The 25,684-nt window shown below is 44.3% G+C and overlaps 1 protein-coding gene across 7 annotated transcripts in view; it reads right to left on the bottom strand.

The window, feature by feature from the left end:
* sox6 (SRY-box transcription factor 6) overlaps nt 1-25,684 on the bottom strand; it is a 136,242-nt gene that overhangs the window by 60,985 nt on the left and 49,573 nt on the right. For all 7 annotated transcript variants that reach the window (XM_056607953.1, XM_056607955.1, XM_056607956.1 and 4 more), the window contains 2 exons: nt 25,572-25,684; nt 8,288-8,377 (listed from right to left, as the gene is read on the bottom strand). The exon at nt 25,572-25,684 is cut by the window's right edge and continues 98 nt beyond it. In XM_056607953.1, coding sequence (XP_056463928.1) covers nt 8,288-8,377; nt 25,572-25,684 — 203 coding nt within the window. The remainder of the gene's footprint in view (nt 1-8,287; nt 8,378-25,571) is intronic.

Raw genomic sequence — 25,684 nt, 5'->3', positions numbered from 1 at the left:
AGTAAAAAAAAGAAAAAAATCTCTTTCTTCCTGTTTTAAATTATGAATCGGTTTTAAATGCCGATAAAACTTTTATTGTGCGGTGAAGAAGAGGCGAGCAGTGGCTGTGTCTTTGACAAAGAGGGGCCGTTCCCTGCATATTGCATGGCCCTTAACAGCGCTGGGTTAGGGGTTGGCCTGTTAACGTGTCTCCACGCATCCCGCTGTTGACGGCAGACAGACAGACAGACAGACGGACTGGAAGTTGGCTGCGTGCTACATAAAAAAACGCCAGCGGGCTTCGTCGGTTTAACACTTAGTGACATCTTCCTCTGGCGGGGGGGGAGGGGGGAGTTGAGGCTGGAGGAGGTGTTGAGGTGCAGGAGGCTCGGCAGACTCATGTGGCAGCCCGGTAGGCCCACCATACAAGCAGGTACCTTCCCCCCTCTCCCCCTAGCCCACCGCCGCGTTGGCGGCTGGGAGAGCAGCCAGATGGACACTGTGCGAAGAAGTACAGGAGCGCCGCTGTTATGCGCCGTTGTCCTCTTTCACTTCTATTCAACGTTCACCTTTTGAAATTCTTCACCCCTTTATATACATATATTTTTTCCCCCTCTAAAGTGTCGCAAACTAGGGCAGAAAACATCAACCAAAGCAGTGACTAAATAAATGATAAGGAGAAAACAACCAGAGCCCATGGAAGCTTGAGGGGGGAGCGGGGAGGGGTGCAGGGAAGGGGTGAAGGGGAGGGATATGGGGGTGCGGCGGGGCTGGGGGGATTCGAGCCTTGGGGTCTGTGGATAAAAGGCACTTTGTAGGGGTGCGATTTGTTCTGTCCAATGCCCACATCTCCCTTTCTGCTGGCCGGCTCCTCATTGCTCTAATCAAGCAGTCTCTAATTTGGGTTCCAAGTCCAGTACCGGGAAAAAGAAGGAGGCTTGTTTCTTTGAAGAGTCCCGAGTGAATAACACAGATAAAAGATTGAGGCACAAAAAAGAAGAGAGAAAGAGAGAAGGAGGGTGTAGGGGAGGGGGAACGCAGGGGGAATCACAAGACACCCTTTTCTCTTCCTTTTTTTTTTGGGTGAGGACAGCTGAGCCATTATGACCAGGGCAGGGGATTTTTTTTAGCACCAGTACACTAGAATTTCTTTGTCTCTCTATCAGTCAGCTATTGTGGGAGCTTCCATATGCTGCAAACCCCCTTCTAAGTAAATTAAGACGTCTAAATGCTACGATTGTGCCGGTCTGTATCCGGACACAGACAACACATAGTTAAAATGCCTTACGTGCTCTCTCTCCTCCCCCCCCCCTCTCTCTCTCTCTCTCTCTCTCTCTCTCTCTCTTTCTCTCTCTCTATCTTCCTCTCTTCCTCCCTCTTTCTCTCCCTCTCCCTCACCCTTTCTCTCTTTATCTTTCTTCCATCCTCTTCTCTCTCTCTCCCTTTTTCTCCCTCTCTCTCTCCCTCCCTTTCCCTCTGTCCCTCTGTCTCTCGCTTTCCCCCTCTGTCTCCCTATATTGCTCTCTCTCTCTGAATATCCTGCTTGCGCTTCCTCACCCACATCTGGGTGGGGGCGTATTTTCACAGGTCTGAAGAGATGTGTGTTGATGTTTACCGCACCATATGATAAAGAAGGCACTGTGACCCAGTCTGAATGGAGTGCAACATCTCTGTGGTTATTTCACCTCACATCGCTTGCTTTAGCCCATGATGTCCTTGGTGTTTATATAGATGTATGGCTGTGTTTTTTGTATTGGACTAAAGGCCAGATATTGACGTTGAGAAAAAGAACTTGAAAGAACTTTAGTAGTTTATCTTTGAGGCTATATTACCCGATGTGAGAGAACAAGCACATTATGAATAGCCTAATCAGTTCCATTCATCAGCTTACTTGGAGCAATCGACAGGTGAGGCTTGTTTTGTGGCATGGCTTTGCTTAAAAATGCCTTATAGATTTTATTTCCTGCCATTATTCCACAGCCATATGTGTCTATTATAACATGGCATTGAAGTGTCTCTATCTTCCAGAAGCCAGACAATATGGGCAACAGCTGTTTTACCTGGCTAGCTGCCCCTGCTATGATATAAAGCTGTTAATCTTGCCAATAAACCACCATTAACAAGCATAAGCAAGGCCTCCCAAGCACATTTCATGCAGTGGCAACAAAGAAGGAAAACCTTATGTCCTATGACATGAACTGAGGAGATACTTAACATTGAAGGATTGCACATCCATTTCTGTTTAAATCTAAACTTATCAAGTGCTTGATATTCAAAAGGGTACTTTTGATTGCATAGTTTTTGATCAAGTATACTTTCCTAATTATGTGTAGGCATTTCACGATGTCTGTGTGTATGAGGGGAAGACAATCAGCATGTGTGTGTGTGTGTGTGTGTGTGTGTGTGTGTGTGTGTGTGTGTGTGTGTGTGTGTGTGTGTGTGTGTGTGTGTGTGTGTGTGTGTGTGTGTGTGTGTGTGCATGTGCGCTTACATTAAAGTGGTATTTCAGAAAATATTTGAAGACTTATTCAAATAGACACGTTGAGAGGTTGTTAATAAAAACACTTGGAGTGAAATTGCACAGGGGCACAGGCTGAACAGTGATTCAGGGTAATACTTTGATGATAGAGCAAGCATTACATGTCAGTGTAATTATGCTGATGTGAAAGCATTGGCTCTTGACTGTCTATACATGAAGTATGGCAAAATATATTTCAACATATTGCCCAGCAAAAAAAAAATATAAATGATAAATAAAGGAAAACATTTTATTTGCGGTGATATATAAATGCTGTCCTTGCTGTATGCCTGGCATTCAATGTCCAAATCAACCTATATAATAGAAATCATACACTGGCTACGAGTAAAAGGGACCATCATTTGTAGCCAACTACTTGGGCCTGTGATTCGGCAGGCCTCGTGTTGATAGGGAATCCACTGCAAAGACAAGCATGAAGAATAAATTGGCTGATCCAATCCCATAATAAATTATTGCTATTAGAGATCCTCAACTTCCACAACTCTTTCACAGGTGTTATAATGTATCTGTGGGGTTGAACACCAAATGGACAAACAGGATATAAGGCAAGGGGACAATTTCAGGATCCGGAGAAGCCGAGTGGTACAAAACAACTATGGGCAGTGGAGAAAGGGGGAGAGATGTGGTTTAGGAATGTATCTATCAATCTGTGGAAGGAAATCACCATGACACAAACTAAACCTCACACTGTCAGTACACCCCATGCTCCATCACACTTACATGCCTGTGATGGACACGATTTGCTTTGCATCTGCAACGCTGATGAATATTTCAGTTCAGAGGACCCCACAATTGAGAAACAAGTGTGTGTTGTTGGCAAATGTAGAGGTGAGTGAATACTTTAGATTATGTAGAGTAAAAAACAACAGCTATACAGCAGTGTAGTTTAGCTGTCCAAAAACTGTTTTTGGATACCTAATTTAATTGTAATTTGTGAAGCGTGGCATGAAAATACACACACACACACACACACATACACACACACATACAAACACACGCAAACACAAACACATACAAACACACACACACACACAATTAAGTACACCAACACACGTACACAAACACAAACATGCACAAAGCGGGTCTCACAAAGCGGTTTCTTTTTTCATTTATCCCACCATTGCCATGAGCTAAATTCCTCAATTCATTAGAGGAGAAAAACACCCAGTGTTACTTGTACATTCATCTGGCAAATGCGGCCCAAAGAATAATGATTTACTATGGCTCATATTTCACCTGAGTGCACAGGGCAAGCAGTTGACTAAGGTGTTGAGAAAACGCAAACTGAGCCACTTTTGACTGGAAATACTGGACAGATAGAGTTTTGTATGGCTTGTTTTGAAAGTGTTTGTGTGTGTGTGAGTGTGTGTGTGTGTGTGTGGGTATGTGCACGTGCTTATATGTTTGTGTGTGCCTTATTTGAATTTGCATTTATGTTTGTGGGCACATAGCGTGAAGATGAATGGCCGTTTGTAAGTGTATAGGCGAATGCCTTGGTGAGGTCCCACCCCCTAATCAAACAGAAAAACATATCTTAAAAAAAAAAACAGAAACTTCAACATTTACATATATACGCATTATCCAAATATGCTCACTGTTTAATTTGTTAAATTGTGTTATTTGTTAAGAAGTTCAATGTATATAATATACACAATGCTTTACAATTTTGATTTCTTGATTACTTGAAATAAAACCTGATATGTAGGTGCCTATATAGGCAGGTATATATTATCATCATGCATTTATCTTAGGTTGATCTCCAGAGATTGTATACAATGATGTGATACCGTGCTAAATATATAGATATTGAAGCATATATCCCCAGCGGCATTGGGTTCCCCAAGAATAATAAAGGTGCGTTTTTAAAATGGGATAATCCTGTTTTAAAGCAAACCCAGATGGCAGAACAATATAGGCTGTGTGTTCACACAGCAGTCTCCTGTGTGTGTGTGTGTGAGAGTGTGCAGGGTCACAGGCGAACCAGGTAGGGCCTGCATCAAATCCCCGTGGGCGGCCACCCTGCCCTGCCTGCCCCTCGCCTACTAAAGAGCTTCCACTTATCTGACTGCCACAGGGCTGCCTGTGTGCACCCGGCCACTGTCATTTAAAACAGCATTTGGAAATTGATTAGAAGAGTGCAATTTCTGTGCTTCAGAATTCCAGCTTCCATTTCAACACAAATCTACAATGCTAAGCTTCTCTCTTTTTTTTACAAATTCCAATGGAATGAGTGAATTGTGTGTGTGTGTGTGTGTCTGTGTGTGTGGGTTTGTGTGTGTGTGTGTGTGTGTGTTTGTGTGTGTTTCAGTTTGCCTTTGGATGTGTGTGTGTGCCTGCAAATGTGCACTGTGGGTGTCCGTGAATGCGTGCGTGCCTGAATGTGTGTGAGTGTGTGTGTGTCTATGACTTTGTGGGCATGCGTGTTTGCCTGAATGTGTGTGTGTGTGTGCGTGTGTCTGTGTGTGTGCGTGCTTGCGTGCGCGCACACATACGTACAAGAGTGTGTGCCAATGCATGGGTGTACATGTGCCAATTTACCCACTGCATATTTTCCCCTGGTTTGAGTAACTGCTTGAGCTTCCCCGCTCTGCGCATGGGGAGCTGGAACTCTGACGCTCTACAGGCAAACTCAAACACTGTGATTTCATGCAGCCCCAGTAGCACAGGCCACAGCCAGCCCTTTCTTTCCTACACTTTACATTATATTTTTACTAGCAGAAGCGATCTACAAAGACAACAGAAACATTAAAAAGGTGTTTAATTAGACAATTATGTGTGTGGGTTTGTGAGTTTTTAAATGTGATTTTTGTCTGAGCATGTGTGTGGGGCCTTATTTGCTTATTGGCTCGTTAAATAATTTTTAAACAATGACATTCAAATAAAATCCCATTTCCTGTCTCTCTCTCTCTCTCTCTCTCTCTCTCTCTCTCTCTCTCTCTCTCTCTCTCTCTCTCCTCTTTATATATATATATATATATATATTACGATCCACCTCTATATACCTCTATATATCTATGACGATCCACCTACTCCTGCGGTTTGGAGTGCTTCCAGCCAGTCTCTGTCTCTCTGTCTCTGTCTCTCTGTCTCTCTGTCTGTCTCTCTCTGTCTCTCTCTCTCTCTCTCTCTCTCTCTCTCTCTCTCTCTCTCTCTCTCTCTCTCTCTCTCTCTCTCATCTCTCTCTCTCTCTCTCTCTCTCTCTCTCTCTCTCTCGTGTGCTGTGGTTTGGTTTAGGGAGATTTTATCTCCCTTTTTACCGTTCCTCCTGATTGACAGCTAAGCTCAGGTATGAAAACAAACAGTTGCCTCTGGAATCGGCTGCTGAAAAGAAATCCGCCACTAATTCTCCTTTTGCCAACCCCTCCTCCAGCCGGCTGGTGTGGATGCTAAGCCCTACCAGCGTAAGAGACAGGACCGATAAAGCTTTAAAATAATTGAACTCTTAAAAAGACATTCTCTTTGTCATACTTAAGGACTCGCCTCAACTCGGGAGCGCACAACACATTTATATCGTCTACCAAGAATGCTATATGAATATATATATATATAAAAAAGAAAAAAAGTACATATATATATATAAATATATATAATGCTCAAGTCAAAAGAGAAATTCACTTGACGATAAGCTTCCATTATGGATGTGTCATCTCCAAGAGGTAAACGCTTGACTGGGCCACCGCAGCTTTAAAGCAAATCTCTGATGTTGTAGATACCATGGCTTTGTTTACTTGCATGTTCACCACAAGCGGAAAAGGCATTTCTGAGCAAGTTTGAGCACAAGCACAGTAAAAGTGTTTATTGTCTCTTTCTCTCTCTCTCTCTCTCTCTCTCTCTCTCTCTCTGAAAAGTCTGCACCAGCCGCATTCCACCACTTGCCTTTGCAATAAAACAATTAGGTGCTAAAATTTGTTGATGACAAAAACGATGTGTGCGAACGTGTGCATTGTGAGAAATACCCACAATGACCTAATGTAAAAAAAATACACTAAATGTGATTTTCTTGTGTATTTAAGGTCACATAAGTAATACTTCTGTTTTTATCAAACAATGCCACAAGGCAGCTCACAATCAGGTAAACAGCATAATTGGTTGTAGATTCAACAAATATGAAGGAAATAATTTGCAAGGTCAGCCTCCCTGTACATACTTTTCCTCTGCCTACATCCAACTATTCCTTTATTAATAGAAGTTTGGAAGCATGTTTGGCCTTTGTACTTATTTGAACCTAACAATTATTGAAACCTCTGAATCATTATACCACTTTAGATCCTAATCATAAGGTGTATTCTGTGCACTACCTTTGTTTGTGTTTTAATTAGATGGGACCCTGTGTGTCTCCAACCCTGGGCTTCTTTTTAATTGCCCATATTTACATCAGGCAAACATCAAATGTGGAGAGAGACATTTGTAAGGGGGAGCACAAAGCCGCCCTTTGAAATGTCTACAGTCATATGAAATGGCATGCTAATTAAAAAAGCCAAGACTGTCGCGGAGATAGGAGAAGCATTTATATTGGTAACAGTGTTGTATGGGCCGTACTGTAGTTCTGTGCACATCAACAGACAGAGGCCATAGTGTGTATTATCAGGCTGCCTACCTGTTTACACACTACCAAGTAACCTTACCATTGCCATTCATCAAACAGAAGAAATTCCCTGTAATTTAATAGATCTGCTTTCAAAAGGCTAAATCATTTCGACCATTTTATCCGCTGCACTTTGATCTACAGTGGCATATACTAGGGCAGGTACAATGAATCTGGTTTACCAAGCTATGATTTATCCCTCAGTTCATTAAGGTTATTGCCAATGACTATACTTATTAGGGCATTCTAAAGCTCCTTTTTTTTCTTTGCCCTGCGCGTGACAAAAATATGATTCATTAATTAAAACCGAATGCCAATATTATTCATGTGTGTCAACTGTGTGCAATAAAATACTTTATTTGAGACCATAATAAAAAATGTCAGCATATGAGAGGATACGCCAGTAATGTCGACTTTATATACCAGTAGTAGAGCATACTTGTAACAAACCAAACTAAACATACAACCCCCCCCCCATAAAAAGGGAAAGAAATTGTCTTATTTGATCTTTAATCATCCCACATCATCAGGCGTTTGTAAACGAACCCCACTGGGTTGAAACAGAGACCTAACCACCAGAGACCGAAAGGGGAGCAGCGAGGAGGAAGGTGGAAGCGCAGCGCGGCGGCAGCCAGGGACAGCCCCGTGTTATCAGCCAGCTGGTGGTGCGGCGCTAGGCGTAGTGTAAACACACAGGCTCTTAGTAACAGTCAGTGCTCAGGTCGGAGCCGAGGCGAACCCTGCCCAGCCTGGCCCGGGCACACCTCCCCCCCACCCCCCCACCCACCCTGTCGTAAACACAAAGTTTGGTGGGAGTTCGGAGCCGTGCGGCTCTTGATACGCGGGCGCAGAGGGCGTTCACACACAGAGTTGATAAATTCCTCTTCACTGCGTGCTGTGGTGTGAAGGAGACTGTCGGGATGAGCTGGCCACTGCCTTCTCTCCTCAACCCCCTCTTCCCCCCACCCCCACCCCGGCCTGCTCTCTCTAAAACCAGGCACACTTCTACCGAGTCCGGCTGGATGATTACCGGATCACCATAGCATCACCCGCCGCAGCCAGAATTGCTCAAGCTATCTGTCTGACGAAGGAATAAAGAGCTATTCCTTTGATTATCTATGAATGATGTTCGTCTATCGACCTGGGAACCTAGTGACATTGATGCAGCGATAAGCAAGTCTTACCTTTGACTTCTGCCAGGAGTTCGCTGGTGTTTAGCCTCTCCATCTTCTCTTTCCAGTCTTTAGACAGAAGCTTCTCCATGCATGAAGACTCTGCAAGGCAAGCAGACCCGAGGACATGAGCACCTTCTGCACTAAACTGTAGATTTAAACTAGACCAGACTAAACGAAATCACTGCATTCATTTAAAGTATCTTTTGTATGCAGAGATGATCACAGATCAACCATCATTATTGCAATTGGTGGATTCCTAAAGTAATAATGGCCATTCAACGCATTTCCTTTCACAGAGTGCTACTTTCATGCATGAGCAAACTTGCGGTTATACTAAAGAAAATCGCCTATTGTCAGCCACGGGAACATTAAGTGCTGGGGGCTTCGACCTGACGAATGGAAGAAAGGTTCAGTAGGGGAGTGAGGAGACACTGCAGGGATGGATTGAAAGTCCGAGACAGACAGCGTGTGGGAGGTGAAGCGGCGAGGGACTGGTTCCACTTTGGGAGCATCCGCATAGCTGCCAATGATGAAAACAATTAACGTTTATTCGGCCGCCAATGAATCAGTAGGGGAACGGCTGTTATCTATCGTGCTGTCGGTGGGCCGGCTGATAAAGAACACGCTAGGCTCCGTGACCCACTGTTCCCCCCCTGGGCCTGGCCTGCATGGGGGTCAGCCTGTTCCCATCAAACCCCACCACCACCACCAGCAGCAGCAGCAGCCCCTCCACCACCTTTAGTGGAAGCTAGAGCTCCACAGCGAGCTGGCCCCCGTTTGAACCACAACGAGGCGGCAGGGGGATTCACGGCTCTGCGCTGTATGGGATGACACGTCCACATGGGTCTCGGTCGACACGGATGCCATGCAAGCCAACACAAGGATGAACATTGTGCTGATATTCGGAAGCAAGACGGCCGTGTAACAAGTGGGATTTACGTCATATCGAACAATGATCACATCCTTCGTGTGTGAACACTATAGTATTAGGAAAGACAACATGAAAGACATCATCATGAGTTTCCTTTAAAGTATTAAGTTCAAAACGTATTGAGGGCCAACAGATTACTGCGTAGCCCTGGAACACTGAAAAGCACATTGATTTTGCGGCAAATCATCTGTAAAGGGCTAATTTGTGAACCAAGAACTTGCAACACAAATGCATTCATCACACTTCATATTCCTTGATATTGAAAATTATACAAATGAAGTGCCTTCTCTGTCCTTGTAGATGCAGCCATCATGTGTTTTTGAAGGGAATGTATAGAGCACTCAGATAAGGATCACAACCTTCCCCAAGAGGATGTGGGAGACACGAGGACAAAAGGAGATGGAGGACAGAACTCACGCTGGGCATGGGTTCAGCTCTGTCTTCATTATCTGCTGCCGCTTTTTATCCTAAACATCAAAAACCCCATAGAGGATTTTACACAGTTTACGAATGTACACAGACATTGGTTCCTTTCATCCATCTGCAAAATCTCTTGGACCCTACTTGCTCAAAGCAAATACTGACAAACACGTTGACTTCAGAGGAACCGGGATTAATGGAAGGTCGGCGGCTGTTGTGGCCCTGTTTAAGCATGGCTTTCAGAGAGATCAAGCAGAGCAACCATCTTGTTTGATTGTCCACTTCCGTCTGTGTGGTGGGGGCCAACAGGACATCTTCAGCTCAGGGTCATTATAACATTACTTCTGCTTTATTGACTTTCCAATTCCCAACTCACAGTTTGTCCCCTTGACCCCAAGGGAAGAGAGAAAAGTGTGTTTGTGTTTGTGTGTCTGTGTTTTTGTATGGTTCTATGTGTATCTGTCTATGTGCATCTGTGTGTGTGTGTGTGTGTGTGTGTGTGTGTGTGTGTGTGTGTGTGTGTGTGTGTGTGTGTGTGTGTGTGTGTGTGTGTGTGTGTGTGTGTGTGTGTGTGTGTGTGTGTGTGTGTTTGTTTGTGTGCATGTGTGTGCGTGTGTACTAATATGTGTTTGTCTAACTCCCCTCCTGGCACGGACATCATAGATCTTCAGTCAGGGGTTAGGGGCAGGGAGGGGGGGGGGGGGGGGGGGGGGTACAAAGCATAGAGATTATTTTCTCTCTTGACCCGAAATTTACAGGGCTTCCTCTTCCGGAGAAACAAATTCCCCTGAAATGCAAACACTTAGACACACTCAACAACAATAATGGATGACACCCTCTTCTATTAAGGAATAGTAACGGCGTATGTCAAATTGGTGTGAAGGGGAGTTAAACAAACAGGGAACACATGTACACATACACTCACGCACTCTCTCTCTCTGTTGTCTTTGCCTCAAACACAAACACAGAAACAAATACGTGTGTGCATACATTACACACACACACACATACAAGTGCGTGCACACCCACAATTTCCTCACAGATGCTTCTCCAGCACTTGATCATTAAGGAATGCACCAACTGTTGTAGATAATGTGGTGCCAGCTTCCATTCTACTCCAACACCACCCCCACCACCCTCCCGTTCCACCTCCCTCCCTCCCTCCCTTCCTTCCCCTGCCTCCCAGGAGTGTTGCTGTTTCCTCACTACTTCATCCCCTACACTGGTCCAGAGCCGACCTGCCAAGTCTTCGTCCGACAGGAGAGGCTACAGCTGGAATGCACTGCTGTCCTCCCAGAACCTCCACCTGGGAGAGGTGAGTAATGACCCGGATTAGTCCATAGCCTAGCTCTCACACACCTTTTCACTGTTACCATACAGCAGGCAAACCTGGCAAAGAACTAGTATAGAGGCTTCTTTAATAAAATCCCCAATAAAATAAAAAATACTAATAGGAAAGCCTCAGTGTTACTTCCACGCAGACGACCTGAAGGAAAACACATTGAGAAAATGATGCTGGGGTCTGGCTTGTTTCAGGGCACGTTTCCACAGCTTTTGTCAGAAAAATCTAGATAAAGTGGAGGAATGCTGTTTCAGTTGCTCAAATGCCTGGTTGTTTTCTCTGGAGACACTATGTATTTCATTGGAAAAACTGGATAATCTTAAAAGTCATTATTACTGTCAAATTAAGAATGTTCCGAATATATACACTTTTTTATGCCTAACTGGATATGAAATAGCATTACATTTTCAAGGGAAAAAAACTAAAATAATTGTAGTTCGTTGCTTTCTTAATCTTGAAATAGGACATTACATTCATCAAGGATTAGCTCAAACAAGAGGAAAAAGTCCAGTCCAGTGAGTTTATTTTTATTTATCTTCGGGGGCTCTTAAATCTTAAATCCCCTCTCAGTGTCCCCCTCCCGTCTCTCTAGAGATAAAAAAATGTTCTCTGACTAGGGAGCAGACCATTCAGATGGGATGAGAATGGAATGAAAACAATAGCCCTTATCAGACGCTTATTTACATGTTCCCACCATCCCTCCAGTAGACAGCCCGGCTTGTCACAGGGCCCAGTTGGCCCCACTGGCCTACGACCAACATCTCCTGGCCCTAGAGATCCCAACAGCTCCTATGGACCCATGCCTGGCACAGGCTCCAGCCACTCTGCAGACAGCGCAGACAGTAACAAGGCAGACAAAACTACTGGAATATGTGTCCAAGAGGTGTTCCCCAATGGGAAGGGGATCGTCTTTGGACCACATAAGCCTGTCTGTGTCTTATTGTCCTCTCACTAGGGACTACTGTGCTGTGCTGTACATCTGAAGAAAACTGCCCTCAATGTGTTTCCAAGCTTCTTGGGAGTTGTTTCATCGTGTGATGAAAGTGAGCCGTCACTTTCCGTCACACAGTGATTTGAAATTGCCAAGTACAATATGTTTATCTGCTATCTGAACTGCAATCGGTGCTGTACAACTTGTTGGTGCAGATATTATTGATGTGGGTTAGCAGGAGTTAAACGCCTAGCATCAAGATGAACTGGCAAGATTAGCCTTCTCCCGCTGTATTAAAAACAAAGGCATTGGTTCTCATAAATCTCGACAAGGGGAATGTTTCTCAGTCGGTGTGAAATAAACACTGCTTTCAGCACCTGGCAGTCTCTGCTGCCAGAATATCATGTTTAGTGCAAACCACAACAGTGAAACTAAGAGGCTAGCCTTCGTAGTAACGTGCCACCGGTAAACTCCAGAATGTGCTAGCAGGAAGACAAAATTATATATATATATACGTATATCCATCCCTCTTTCCAAAACATAATATTTGGATATGTCTACACTTGACTTTTCTCTCTTTTAAAATAAATAGTTACGTTTTTTAAATTGTAAAAAGTTACAATTTAGCAGATTTATTGCCACTAGGCAATAACTGCCGGTATTTGTGAGGCTAAGCTAGGGAAAAGTTGTGAGCTAATTTATGTTTTTACTGCGGCCCTTAACAGGTTTACTGTTGGTTCAGTCATGCAATCATAGGGAGGCTGTGGATAAACTCAAATTACTGAGTAAAACACAGTCTCATAAGCCAATCAAATTGTGTTAACGTGAAGATTAATGGCCTCTGTTTTTTAAAGGAAAATCTTAAAGAACTGGGTACACATAAAAAAACACTTTCTAATTGAAGTTTGAGAAATCATTATGAATGTACATCCATGTTGTATCCTGAACACACTAAGAATGTATTTAGCCTCTACAGTAAATTTCCAGAGGAGTATCAACCACAATGGCAAGAACCAAGTCTGAAAACATAAGATGTTTTTAACAATGCTCCCTACAGGGTGTTCCGTTACACTGTTTTGTCTGCAAACACTTGCTAGGGAAGTGCTTCAACTGTCTGCTGCCAAATTGTGTGTGTTCATTCAACTTGCGAAAAACGATACTTGTGTTTTGAGTCTATGTTGTGTTGAAAAGCCAATGACAAAGGAGCGACAGAGAGCAATCTATGGGAGTCATGGCTAGCGGACGAGAAACCTCCCCTTTAACTTCAGCCTTGTACCATCCATCGTCAAAGCCTCCAGGGAAACATGCAATTACCGAATCAATGATCAACTGACAGTTGCTATATAAATAATTTCCTTCTCAGAATTCACAGACCATATCAATTGAGTCAACCGGGCAAATGATGCTGAGTCACAAAGAGAGATTCCAAGTAAGCTTGATCCTCAAATGACAAAGGTAACTTATTATCTTTGTGGTTAGGTGGTTAAAAAATGAAGAATTTAATTGGATTTGAGCTGAATTAAAATCAGTCCTCTTGGGAATGAAGAATGAAAAGGCATTGCTGCATAATCAGACACATTTGGCTTTGTAGACAAAAAATAACAAAAACCTTACACAAGGTGACACAAACTGAGGAGTTTTTGTTCCCTCCATTTCAGGAAACAAACAAAACAAATAGCAGTTTGGTTTTGTGAAGCCTAGGTAGATTCTCCTATTTCCTTTTAACGCTACTTCCAACTCTACGCTAACAAATCAAAAGTCGAGATTGAGGAGAAAAAGGGAAAAAGATAAACTCTAAGGAAGCCTTTGAATATCTTAATCACAGAGACACTAAAAACAAGACCCCATCATCACAGCAAATAAAACACAATAATTACAAGAAGCATGCAGGGAAGTGGAATTCAGAGTGAAAACATGTTTTGTCATTTTGCCGGTAGTCCCTAAGACAACAGCTGTTGGATGCGGCAAATACTCCTGAAGTCTTCATAATCATGACGTTATTGAAGTGAGGACAAAAAGGGCACTGATTGCTAGGGAGCAATCTGAACGCAATAGGTTACACACCCGGGTGATGTTGCACAATGCAAATGCTAAATAGAGAGAAAGAGGGGGAAAAAAAACAACATAACATGCATAGCACAACAGTACGTTGTCGCTCATTTTCAGGCAATTACCTTCCCTCCTTGTCAACAGCTTTAATAACCTCTATCATTTCCCGTTTTTTTTTCACTGCAGTTAAATAATTCCACCTTTTTAAATATGTAAATGCGAGTGTCGGCATGCACGGGTTAAGAGGTCCGGCTTCTTGAGACATGCCGGTGTATTGTGGAGCACCTGCACCTCGGGATGGGCCTGATTTAATTGACATCTAATACTACTTATTATTCCACTTGGTGAACATATCTGTTAGTCACCTGTTAGTCTCTCCTCTGAGAGGCACTTGGCCATATAAACTACTGCTATAAATAGCGACCAACCTGCACAAAATGGTTTCCACAAATGTTGCAACAAAACATAAAAAACAGCAAATTCCCTCTGCACAACTGCATTCTTCTTTTGCAATTCTTTCTCTTCCTTCTCTTTTCTTTTACCACATTCCTGTCAGTTGCTACCTTGTATGAAGGAAGAGCAACGTTCCAAGGATAGAGGTGAGAGATGGTATTCTGTAAAGAATGTGTTTGTAAAAGACTGTGTGCAGTTTGTGAAAGATTAGCTCCATGTGGGCTATCGGATCAGTGCTCGTGTCCTGCATCAAAATGAAATAAAATGATGCAACTAGAATGCTGTTGCCGAGCTGAAGGTTGTGGGATTGCGTGTCTAGAAATATTGCTCTTTGTGCCTGTAGGTTTCCATTCATTGCGTTGCCTCTATCTGCAGCGACAAAGGTGTAAATCCTATAATGGTGACCTGGCCATTCTGAGAGGCGTATACACATGCGGCTCCCTGACCTCTTTAAATAGGACACGTGTCTATCAAGCATATATGAATTAACCATCCCCAAGAGGCTTCACCTTCTGAGCTGAGCACCATGTGACCTCTCCCAATCCATTTTACTGCGGCACTCTGTGGCAATCAGGCTTGAATTATTAAAGTGAGCACTGAGCAATGATCAATTCATTGCGGCCCTTGGCCACAGACCACTCGGCCGTACTTCAACAGAAATGACATTGAGAACACTTGGATATGCTTCTAGACAATGCACATAAACTTGAAATATGTTGGACCCAATATGTCAATAATCATAACTGTACAGACCGGGGCCATGTCCAGGCTAATCCTGAGGCAATGTTGCTAGATAACTAAAGGGTGAAAAGGTTTGAACACTCGGTTAAGAATGAATGAGAGACAGGGAATAATTTCTGCTTTGTCTATCCAGGCTTTTCCTGAGGTTGGGAGCCTTCGCTACATGTCAAGGAATGCTAATATATTCTAGGCAGCATAAACTACCTGGGGCTCATCGGTGTCTAAATGCCAAAAGAGGAACAGACCGGACCTGTTAGCAATGATTTCCTGAGGACAGAAGCCAGGAAGCTTGGATAAAATCAGCATTTACATCTTTCCACCTCCCATACAATTATATAACAAGAGACCCAAAAAAGCCAAGAAGTTGATAAGGAAAAGTACACAGCCGGAACATTTGCAACTCAAGAAACCTAAAAATAAAAAGAGGAAACGCAGAAAAAAAAATCCAATCAAAACTTTGCGATAGGAAGATGAGAGCCAAGATAAACCAGCACTCAGAGCCCCCAAAACTGCAATCTCCTCTTAAGCCGGAGAGTGGCAGCTGGCAGAACAGCTGGCGAATAGGATTAATGTCAGAAGAATGAAATAAAAGTCAACATATGTCCGAGCCTGAGGTGTTGGGACTGTGCGTGATTGTGCCCCCGGTGGATGCCATGTGTGCAGCTGGAAGGGGCTGCTGTGCAGCTCCCCTCTCCACCCCACAAGGTCACTTTTAACAACTAGCACCATTACATGCTTGTGTAGCTAAATTAACTTTTTCCTTCGTGCGCCTCCCATTTCCTGTTTTTTTTTAAGATTATGGCACTAATTCGGTCTGAAGTACTGCATCTAATACGCAATATTGGTGGAGATTATAAATATTACATTTGGAGAGGTATATGCAGCTGGACAGTGGATGTATATTAGTGTATTACAACTTGCTAATATATCATACTGCAGATCATACTTAAAATATTTGTGTCTGTGTTTGTGTGTGTGTGTTTGTACTATTAATTGTCTTACATGAAAAGGGACACATTTCTAGAATCTCAAAAGTGTCTCAGTACTTGAATCGCTCAAATAAACATTATAAAATAAATATTTCTATTTATAATTCCCATTTCCATGTTGGTAATCATGCAGGCCCACAGACACATTGTAATAAATTATTATAATTTCCCACAAAATGTAATTACTGGGTACCTCACATGGGGAGTGGTTCACTTGTTTGGTAACCTGCAATCTTACTGTCAGATATAAACATGCCAGCTAATCAATGCCGCAAACATTCCCATTTATTCATCTATCTGAATTAATACGAGTGTGGGTATAACAGGCATAGTACTGTGATCAAGGCTGTGATTTACTAAATGAATAGGTATAAGACTATTCATTATGAATCCTTTGCAACCCTAATGGAAAGCATAATATGTGATATTTAGTAAGTTTTACTGAACATAATATGAAACTATTTTGAATAAGAAACTATATATATAACAATAATTGCTCGATTATATTTGGAGTATGATATTTGGAATAATAGCCTACATGTTTAATTTCGGGGTGAACACATTTTAGTACCATTAGTTTATTTTCCGACAGCTAATATAATCGCCTTAAGCTGAATGATTTAATGGCTGTTGATGTCTAGCAGAAATAACAGTGAGCCGACCACAACATCTTTCAAAGGTGAAACATTCCGGCATTTAGAAAGTCCCCTACACTGGCCCACATTGAGGCCTCTCAGTAAGCCATTGTCCCCCAATGCCGCGGCAACAATAGAGGCCGTATTTTTGTTCAACCAGCCTGTTCCTTTTTCTCTGGCCCACAGAGCCATGCAGCATGAGACCCACTGTGCAGTGATGGAGAAACCTGCTTTTTGTGAGACTCGGCTCAATGGGGGACGAGAAGCGAGAGGAGAGGGTCTGCAGACGCGTTGGCAGCACCTTCAAGGCCCAAACGGCTAATTACAATATTATGACGTGCAAATTATTTGAGGAGAAAAAAAACTGATTCATTAATGCTATTATTCAAACTCATAACTTCAACCATCTTTGGAACTTCATGACATGTAATGAAGGACAGGGTCACAGCATATTAACCACTCGACCTGCGCAGACTTAAACATTATACCGCGGTGCTCCCAGAGAGGGATGGCGTTTGTAGAATAATTACAGTCATCAGCACTAAGGCTTAGCACTGCAATAAAACATGTTTCTATCTGTTTCCTCTGACATCCTCATCTCAGTTCTTGGCACACGTGTAATGTTATTGAACCAGGCAAACGCACACAAAAAAAAAACCATGCGCGGGAGGAGACATTTGTTTCATCGCAATCCATTAAACAGTCTCTTTGTTCCAGAGTCAAACCATCACAGCCTCATGTAAAACATTGATGCTAACACTTAGCAGGGAAACAATGTGGAGATGCTAACACGCTTGATCTGCCTCAATTGTCATGTTTGCTGGAGTCAGAGCTGTTGGGCTGACTTCTCTTTTCTCAAAGAACAAGCCTGCAATGTGCATTGAAATCATTAGCAGGCCACAGAGGCCGTCTGTGCCCAGGGTGTGAGTTACACTGACACTATTTTGATCCTCGGTCAGATGACACCAGCTCTTTTGTCAAGTTATGTGTAGAGAATGCCTGAGAGCTGAAAGCCAGAACTGGGACAGTGATACTGAGCAGCCACACTACAAGTCTACCAGTGTAACGACACACACACACACACACACACACACACACACACACACACACACACACACACACACACACACACACACACATGCTTGCAGCTGTGCGTGCAAGAGTGCATACACAGACATAAACACACACACACACACACACACACACACACACACACACACACACACACACACACACACACACACACACACACACACACACACACACACACACACACACACACACACACACACACAAATATATATCTTATATTCATATACATAATTTTTTTAGGACCTGAGCCTACCCACCTCTGCAATTCTAATGACATAAAACCAGTCCATATCCGTCCCTGTTAACACTCTTAATCTGCATATAGGAGTCTATTTCTAGATTCTGGGCTCCACAGCACAATGACAGATTTAGTACCTTTAATGGCTTCTGCCTTTTTGTGTGTCAGCATTTCAACCTCCCTTTAACCCCTCCAAATACAGAAGGACCCCATCAAACAGCCAGCGACCATACAGACGGCTGCTGATCGAACCACACACATACACACACAAAGCAGTTACATTTTGGTTTTACGGCATACAAACATGTATTAAATTACTAAAAAATATGATTTATATGAATACCCTCATGTTGTGTATATGTGTGTGTGTGTGCATGTATGTGTGTTTGCATATATGTGCGTGTGTTCGACGAGAGAGAGAGAGAGAGAGAGAGAGAGAGAGAGAGAGAGAGAGAGAGAGAGAGAGAGAGAGAGGGGGGGGAGGGAGAATGAGAGAGAGCGAGCGGGAAAGTGAGAGTGAGGTAGAAAAAGCGAGTGAGAGCAACAGACAGACAGAGGGACAGAGAGAAAGGAGAAAAAGAGAGAAAGTGCACACAGCTACAATAAGACAAGCAGGCCTCTGTGCAGCGCTGGCTGTGATTTGTCTGTTCAAGACACCCGTTTCCTCCTATCAAGGGGTTCCTGTGCACAACGTGAGCCAGGAGCACAATGGGGGTGTTGTGTGGCTTGGGTGGAGGGGGACACACGCAACAGCTGAAACCCAGGAAGATGGCCCCTGGAATGCTTCTCGGCAGTTGCTACTGTTGACTAGTGGGAATATGAGAGCCGGGGTAGGTGATCTTGAATTCTAAGAATGGCACATTGAAGAGGCAGCTGCTTGTGTTGTCATCCGAATGACAGAGAGAGCAAAAATCATCCCTGTCTTCTTTTTTCTTTTTTTTTTGCTCAACAAACCATTACATTTCCACTGTCGTGCAAAAGTGGAAAAAAATGTGTCTACTCTTTAGCATTTCCTGCCGGGCTTTGCTGGGGTAGCTGTGATTATGTGAGGGGGGCAGATAGTAAATACATAATTCAGCAGCAGAATATGTACTGCATGCTCTCGTGCCCCTAGACACTGCCCCGTCGTTTAGCCCTGGCCTCGGATCTCTCCCTGGCAAGAGCTTCAGCTCGGCCACAGGAGAGAGCTGGGGGGGAGGTGGGGGGAGGAGGAGGACAGACCATAATAACAGGAGGGGAAAGGTTAGGGTTGGGAAAGGGGAACAGTGAAAGTGGGGGATGGAGGGGGGCGAAGGAAAGCAGAGAAAAAAGGGCAAAGTTAGAGAAGGCAGAGTGCTAGGTGAGGAGAAGGAGGTGGAGGAGGAGAGAGAGATTAAGAGAGGAAAGGGGGCTTGACGTCCCTATCTTTGTGTACGTTCACATGTCAGACTGGCTGTGTGCCCACGGTGTACAGGCGCAACATCAGAGATGTGATTGGCAGAGGGCAGAGAGAGACGCTTTTGATCATGTGTTCTAACAAGCGAACCCGGCTCATGTCTCTTCAGCCTGAACAGATCTACATTACCTATTCAAACAAAAGTGACAGACCACAGCACTGCTCCACTGGGCTGACACACACCATGCCACAGGCCAAGGGAGAACACACACACGCACGTGCAGACACACACACACACACACACACACACACACACACACACACACACACACACCAAATTGAGCACTTTAAATCGAGATAGGCAGCTTTGTGTTATAGTGCAGACCGTAACAGATCGTTTAAGTGATAGACAACTGTGTTTACCATTGTACTTTTATCTCGAGTAGCCATTTTCTACCTACACGCCATCCAGCCAGTTTTAAGGGTTTTAATTTGCAGGACTCCTCAAACAAAGCTTGTTATTTTCTACAACCAATACATCTGTTGGCTTAAACCTTGATCCCATTGTATTGTTTTTTTATTCAACAGACTTGTTCAACTGTTTTCAGAATATGAAGCATAGTTGCAAATAAACGTTTCACAAAATTCCAAATTTAATTGATTTAACAAAAAACTAAAGGGAGTGAGAACGAGAGAGAGAGAGGGGGAGAGAGAGAAAGAGATGAATAGAGGAATTAAAGCCTCCGCTGAGTCAGCGACACAAAAGGAAATCCAAAAAGATTCACCTTTCCCCGAAGAATTTAACTGATACAATCCAAATCCTTGAGGTTACAAGCCTAACCATGTCTTTTTAAAACACACTCATGTGTTCCCATGAACTCGCGGTGGACGAACATCATTTGAAGAAGCCCAACGCTACACTCCTCTGTGTCCTACGATCTGGGAGGATGTGAAGGTGGGGTCGGGCAGGGGCAGGGCGGGAAGGCGGAGGCAGCGGTGAGCCTCCCTGCGGGGGAGGGAGCGGGGTTGGGGGTAGTGGGGGTGGTGGTGGGGGGGTGGGCATGGCTCTGATGTCGTCCAGTTGGAGCGCAGCGGTTCTCCAAAGACAGGCAGAGCAGCACGTTTGAATCAACGCGGCGGAGCCTCAAAACCTGCTAGTGACACGTTTGTAAAGCGGGCCGAATCTCAAGTGCTCGTTGCATATGCATGGAGGCACGGAATCTTGGGCTCAGATCTTTATAACAAAGATTCCTATTAATGAGCTGGGACGAAGCAGAAGCAGATGACATGGCAGCTGGGATGAGAGGGAACGGAGGGTGGGTGGGTGAGTGGGGGGGGGTGGGGGATGTTATACATGCTGTGTAATACATATACATGACCTTATAGGTACACGTATGAGGTAAGCTATGTACGGACAGGAATTCAACCGTTATCTACCATGCATTTATATACTGCATAGATATATAAATCGATGCATAAATGGAAGCCACTGTTTTCGTGCGTGTGGTGCACCTGCAGATCACTTTCCCCGGGGGCCACACGTGCAGACACCTCAAGACGTTGTACCGTGACACTGACGGGGGACGGTTCTCCCGCCCCCCAGAGTCAAGAGTTCATCAGTGTTAATCAGACCAAAGGCTTTACGGCTGATCCTATTCTCCTCCGGAGCCTTCACCCATCCCCTGAATCTCATTATGTGGCCTGCAGTAATAGAGGCTAATGCCCAAGGGCTACGTACACAATGCTGGTTACCGTGGCGCACACAGAGCCATCCCACTGTAATAACACAGCGGCTGACCAGGAGGATTACCGCTGCAGATAGAAGCGGAGAGCTGATGGGAGCTGTGTGCTCCTGGAGGTGTGTGTGTGTGTGTGTGTGTGTGTGTGTGTGTGTGTGTGTGTGTGTGTGTGTGTGTGTGTGTGTGTGTGTGTGTGTGTGTGTGTGTGTGTGTGTGTGTGTGTGTGTGTGTGTGTGTGTGTGTGCACGTGTGTGTGTGTGTGTGTGTGTGTGTGTGTGTGTGTGTGTGTGTGTGTGTGTGTGTGTGTGTGTGTGTGTGTGTGTGTGTGTGTGTGTGTGTGTGGAGCGCGGGGGGAGGTGGGGGGGCGGGGGTTCTGCCTCGCAAGGTAATGTAAGCGCTGAATTTCTCAAAGAGACACCAGTCCATTATTGGAAAAGCCAGGCAGACAATACATGGGATTTGAGATCTCTCGTCTTTGCCTTTGCCAGTATGCTTTGATTACTTAAAATGAACTAATTGGCATGAAGAGGATTGAGTTTTACAATAATTCTTCAGACATATGATGCCTCTGGATACAGATTATAATAAATGGAGCCAGAAAAGGAGTAGAAAACGATATTAAATGGTCAGGTGTGATCAGTAAGCCTGGTCCTTGAGCACAGCTAACACATTTGTTGTGTAAATCAGGCTAGGTGGGGTCAGAGCCTGGATAAGAGGATAATAGGCTCCGACTGGCAGCCAGAACCACTGGCCATACAGGGAGACTAGATTTGGCAACGCATGAACGCTAATACCCACTCAGTAGGGGGGATCCCCAAGTATTGTGTACATGTGATTGTGTGCACACGAGCATGGGCAATATTGTCACTTATTTAGAATTGTTGTAGAATTAATTCACAAGCTGAATTTATGATCCTGTTATTTCACTATGGCTAGCTAATAATCCATTGTCTATCATACCACATACCAAATAGCGGCGGTTTCTCAATTATTGCAAGAAAGCGCTTGTGCGTCTGCCTTGACATTCAAAGAACAAAAAAGGCAGTTATTCAGAAATACACACAAAGAACACACAATGGTAAATTAATAGAAATCTATCAGAATAACATTTGGTGCCGGTTGTTCAGGCAAGGACTCAACAAGAAACTCTGTCATCAAAGTAAAATTAAATATAGAGTCCTTGAAAGCCAAAAAACACAAAGATAAAAACCCAACTAGCTGTCCTTGTCATGCGACCACTAAATAAGACTAAACACAAAAACTCTTTCTCTGCCGGCTTGCACAATATTGATTCATACTTCAGTGCATTTATAAAGCTCTTCTAATTGCATGAGCATCTTATCAAGGTTACCTTGGGTTTTTATAATAGTGCCAGTTCCTCTTTCTAGCCTAATACTTTATATGGACATTTTTAACTCTTGACAAACGCTGTCTGGGGACTTATCCATAAATAATGCATTTACAATACCTAGTAAATAAACATGGGGCACAATCGTTAGCCCTGCCGGCAACTGGGCCTATTAGAGCTTTTACAGCAAAGGTGACTATTCAGCTAAATGCAGTGGTGGCTGCTGGGAGGACATTTTCATTCATTAGCACAGTCACAAGCACTTAAAGCACTTTAAGGAGCAGAGAGGGAGAGTAGGGATGGAGGGATTAATAGGTGAAAGGGTTTAAAGACAAAGTAATGGAGGGATTGAGAGTCAGAGCATCTACAGTTCTGAGCTTGGCCACTGTTGTCCAGACAGTGTGCACTGGCTGACTGCTAATGTCATCAATAACACTAATAAAATAAAACGGAGAAATTAGAAACAAAATAGGAATATGTGTAAAATGTAATAATAAGTTCATATTGCTAACTCAAATAGCAAGTGAAACGACTCTCCCGCTATTTGGTTTGTTTATTAAAAAAATACATTTCGGAACCGTCTGATAGTCTATTTCAATTGTGGGCCATTCCATCCACCAGTGGAAGTGAAGTGTCCTCTGTCCCAATAGAGTGTCCTCTATCCCAATAGGTCATTCCGTCTATCCCTAATCCAGCAGCACAAGGAGCTATCATGACCAGAGAAAGGAACCTGCAGAAGAACAGCAGCAGCTGGTGCGCTGCGTCTGTGGGCCTCGCCGCTCGCCACCGAGAACACAACAGGATTAGACACAGCAGTTGTCCCCCTAATATCATGCTCAGATCAGGGGTATATTTAGCTCATCTGCTCTTTGTCTCACATTAGCGATGTCATTAGGGCAGCAAATGGCCCCTGTCAGACATTCTTTTGATACTCCCTTACAGATGAATCCTGACCTTTTTCCTGCTTCCGACCGGGGACCCTCTTTACCAAAGCGCAGACCGTCCGCAACGTGACTTAGCCTCACTAGAAGAGGAAGCGGTTGGCAGGTGTCGCTTGTCATTTCTCCCTGAGTTTCTGTCCAAATGATCAGTGGAAGCTGATCATCCACTGCTGAGGCCGCCCCGAGTGCTCTCGAGCCTCCCCTTACGCAGCTCCATCTCGGGGATGCATGTTGAACTTTGTGTGCCTCTCGTCCCCTTCCCCCACCCCCCTGCTCCCTCCTCACAAACTAATTTCCTCCGACGGGGGACTTTATTTGCCTGGCAGTGCGGGTACAGAGAGCATGAGACAGAGCCAGCCTCTATTATTAACAGGAGATTAAAACAGCTGTATGGCACTCTAAAGCCGCCTCGGCGCCCGACGCTAGCATACGGCCCCGCATTACAAGCGGCACTTGACCATTTAAATTATGGCAAAAACCGGCCTTCACCAGCTGGGCTCATTAGCATAACGCAGCTCTCGCCGTGGAGAGCGCCGAAGAGCTGGAGTTTAACCCCCCCCCCCCCAATCAGAATCACACACACACTAGCATGCACACGCACACCAGAGGACTCTGTTCAGGTGAGGGTGGAGCGGCTCAGCCGTGTTGAGTACATCGTAAACGTAAAGCCAAAATCGGAGGACATGCGATAGTCGCACTTTTCAACTATAATCGTAATCCATGTTGAACTTCACCTCCAGCGTACAAAGTGAATAATGAACAAGCTTAACGTCTCTCAATATGTTTAAAGAGCGAACTATTTGAATAACCTTCTTGATGGATGTCAGGTATAAATCAGACCACACTTAAACATAACAGTATTCCCCCATCAGTGTGTGGGCGAGCCCCATGCTACTCCTTAATGAAGACCACCACACGAACACTTGCGAGAAAGACACATTATTTTTAGTCGAACAGAGCTTTTAATGTATTCATTTGATAAAGTGCTTAAGCTAAGAGCTCCCAAGACGCTGCATAAGACACATGCATTCCCGAGGGGATGTAGCATTTGATTGGATGTAGGCTAGTTACTGTATATTACTACAGCCTAATTAAAAATGGAGTCGGGGGGGGGGGAAGGGGGGAATGTTTCAGTAGCTCTTTCAAATATTTGTTTTTGTGTCATACTCTTGATAGACTGCAGGCGGTTTTTGTGTGTGTGTGTGTGTGTGTGTGTGTGTGTGTGTGTGTGTGTGTGTGTGTGTGTGTGTGTGTGTGTGTGTGTGTGTGTGTGTGTGTGTGTGTGTGTGTGGGGTGTTCGGGTGTTGGCTGCGGGTGAAAATTGGGTGCCATTGTGTGTCAAAGACTAAACGACTCTATCACAGAGAGGTTGCCTTATTGGTTTGCTTTGTTCTGTTTTGCGTTGTACTGTGTTATGCAGTTCAGACACAAAGATATGATATCGGCAGCATTTGTGTGTGTGTGTATGTTTCTGTGCTTGTGTGCAAGCCAGTATGAGTGTGTAGATGGGTGTGGATGGGTGTGTGTGTATTGAAGAGACTGGGAGATTAATAAGTAATTGGGCATCTGAAACAGGTCGAATTCACCAGGAGGGCTAGTCCTACAGACTTGAATAATTGCCCTGGATAACTGGGTTCTGTGTAAGAAAACAAAGAGGTAATGTTCCTGGCACGGGGTCAACGTGATGTGTTTTATAGTCTGGGAGTTTGCCTTGGCATGGAGGCCAGACCACACTTAGGCTGAGGTGTTGTGCCACCCACTCCTTGTCACACTGGAAGAGAGTCAGTACAAACTGGAAACAGCGTCACGTCACTTCTTTCCAGTCGTCCTCTTTGTGTGCGCGTGTGTTTAAGTGTGTGTGGATCCGTGTGTGTGCGTGTGTGCATGTGTCAAGAAATGCAAGTCAAGTCATACAAGAGAAAAAAAAAAAAAAGAGCGAACAGAGAAGGGGAAAAGAAAGAAAGCAAACAAGAAAATGGAAAAAGGACCTCAACAAGCTGACAAATGCACGTCTCTCATACACACACACACACACACACACACACACACACACGGTGGGATGCTCTTACCGTCCTGCTCTGTCTTTGTCATCTCCTCCAGCTTCTTCTGCTTCAGCGTGTCCACCACGTCCGCCAGGCTTCCCTTGCGGCGCTCAGGTGTTCCGAAGGCCGAGGCGCTCAGC

This window comes from Gadus chalcogrammus, chromosome 14 (assembly GCF_026213295.1).
Source record: "Gadus chalcogrammus isolate NIFS_2021 chromosome 14, NIFS_Gcha_1.0, whole genome shotgun sequence".
NCBI lineage: Eukaryota > Metazoa > Chordata > Actinopteri > Gadiformes > Gadidae > Gadus > Gadus chalcogrammus.
The sequence above is the reverse complement of the archived record's forward strand: the minus strand, read 5'-3'. Positions and strand labels throughout refer to the sequence as shown.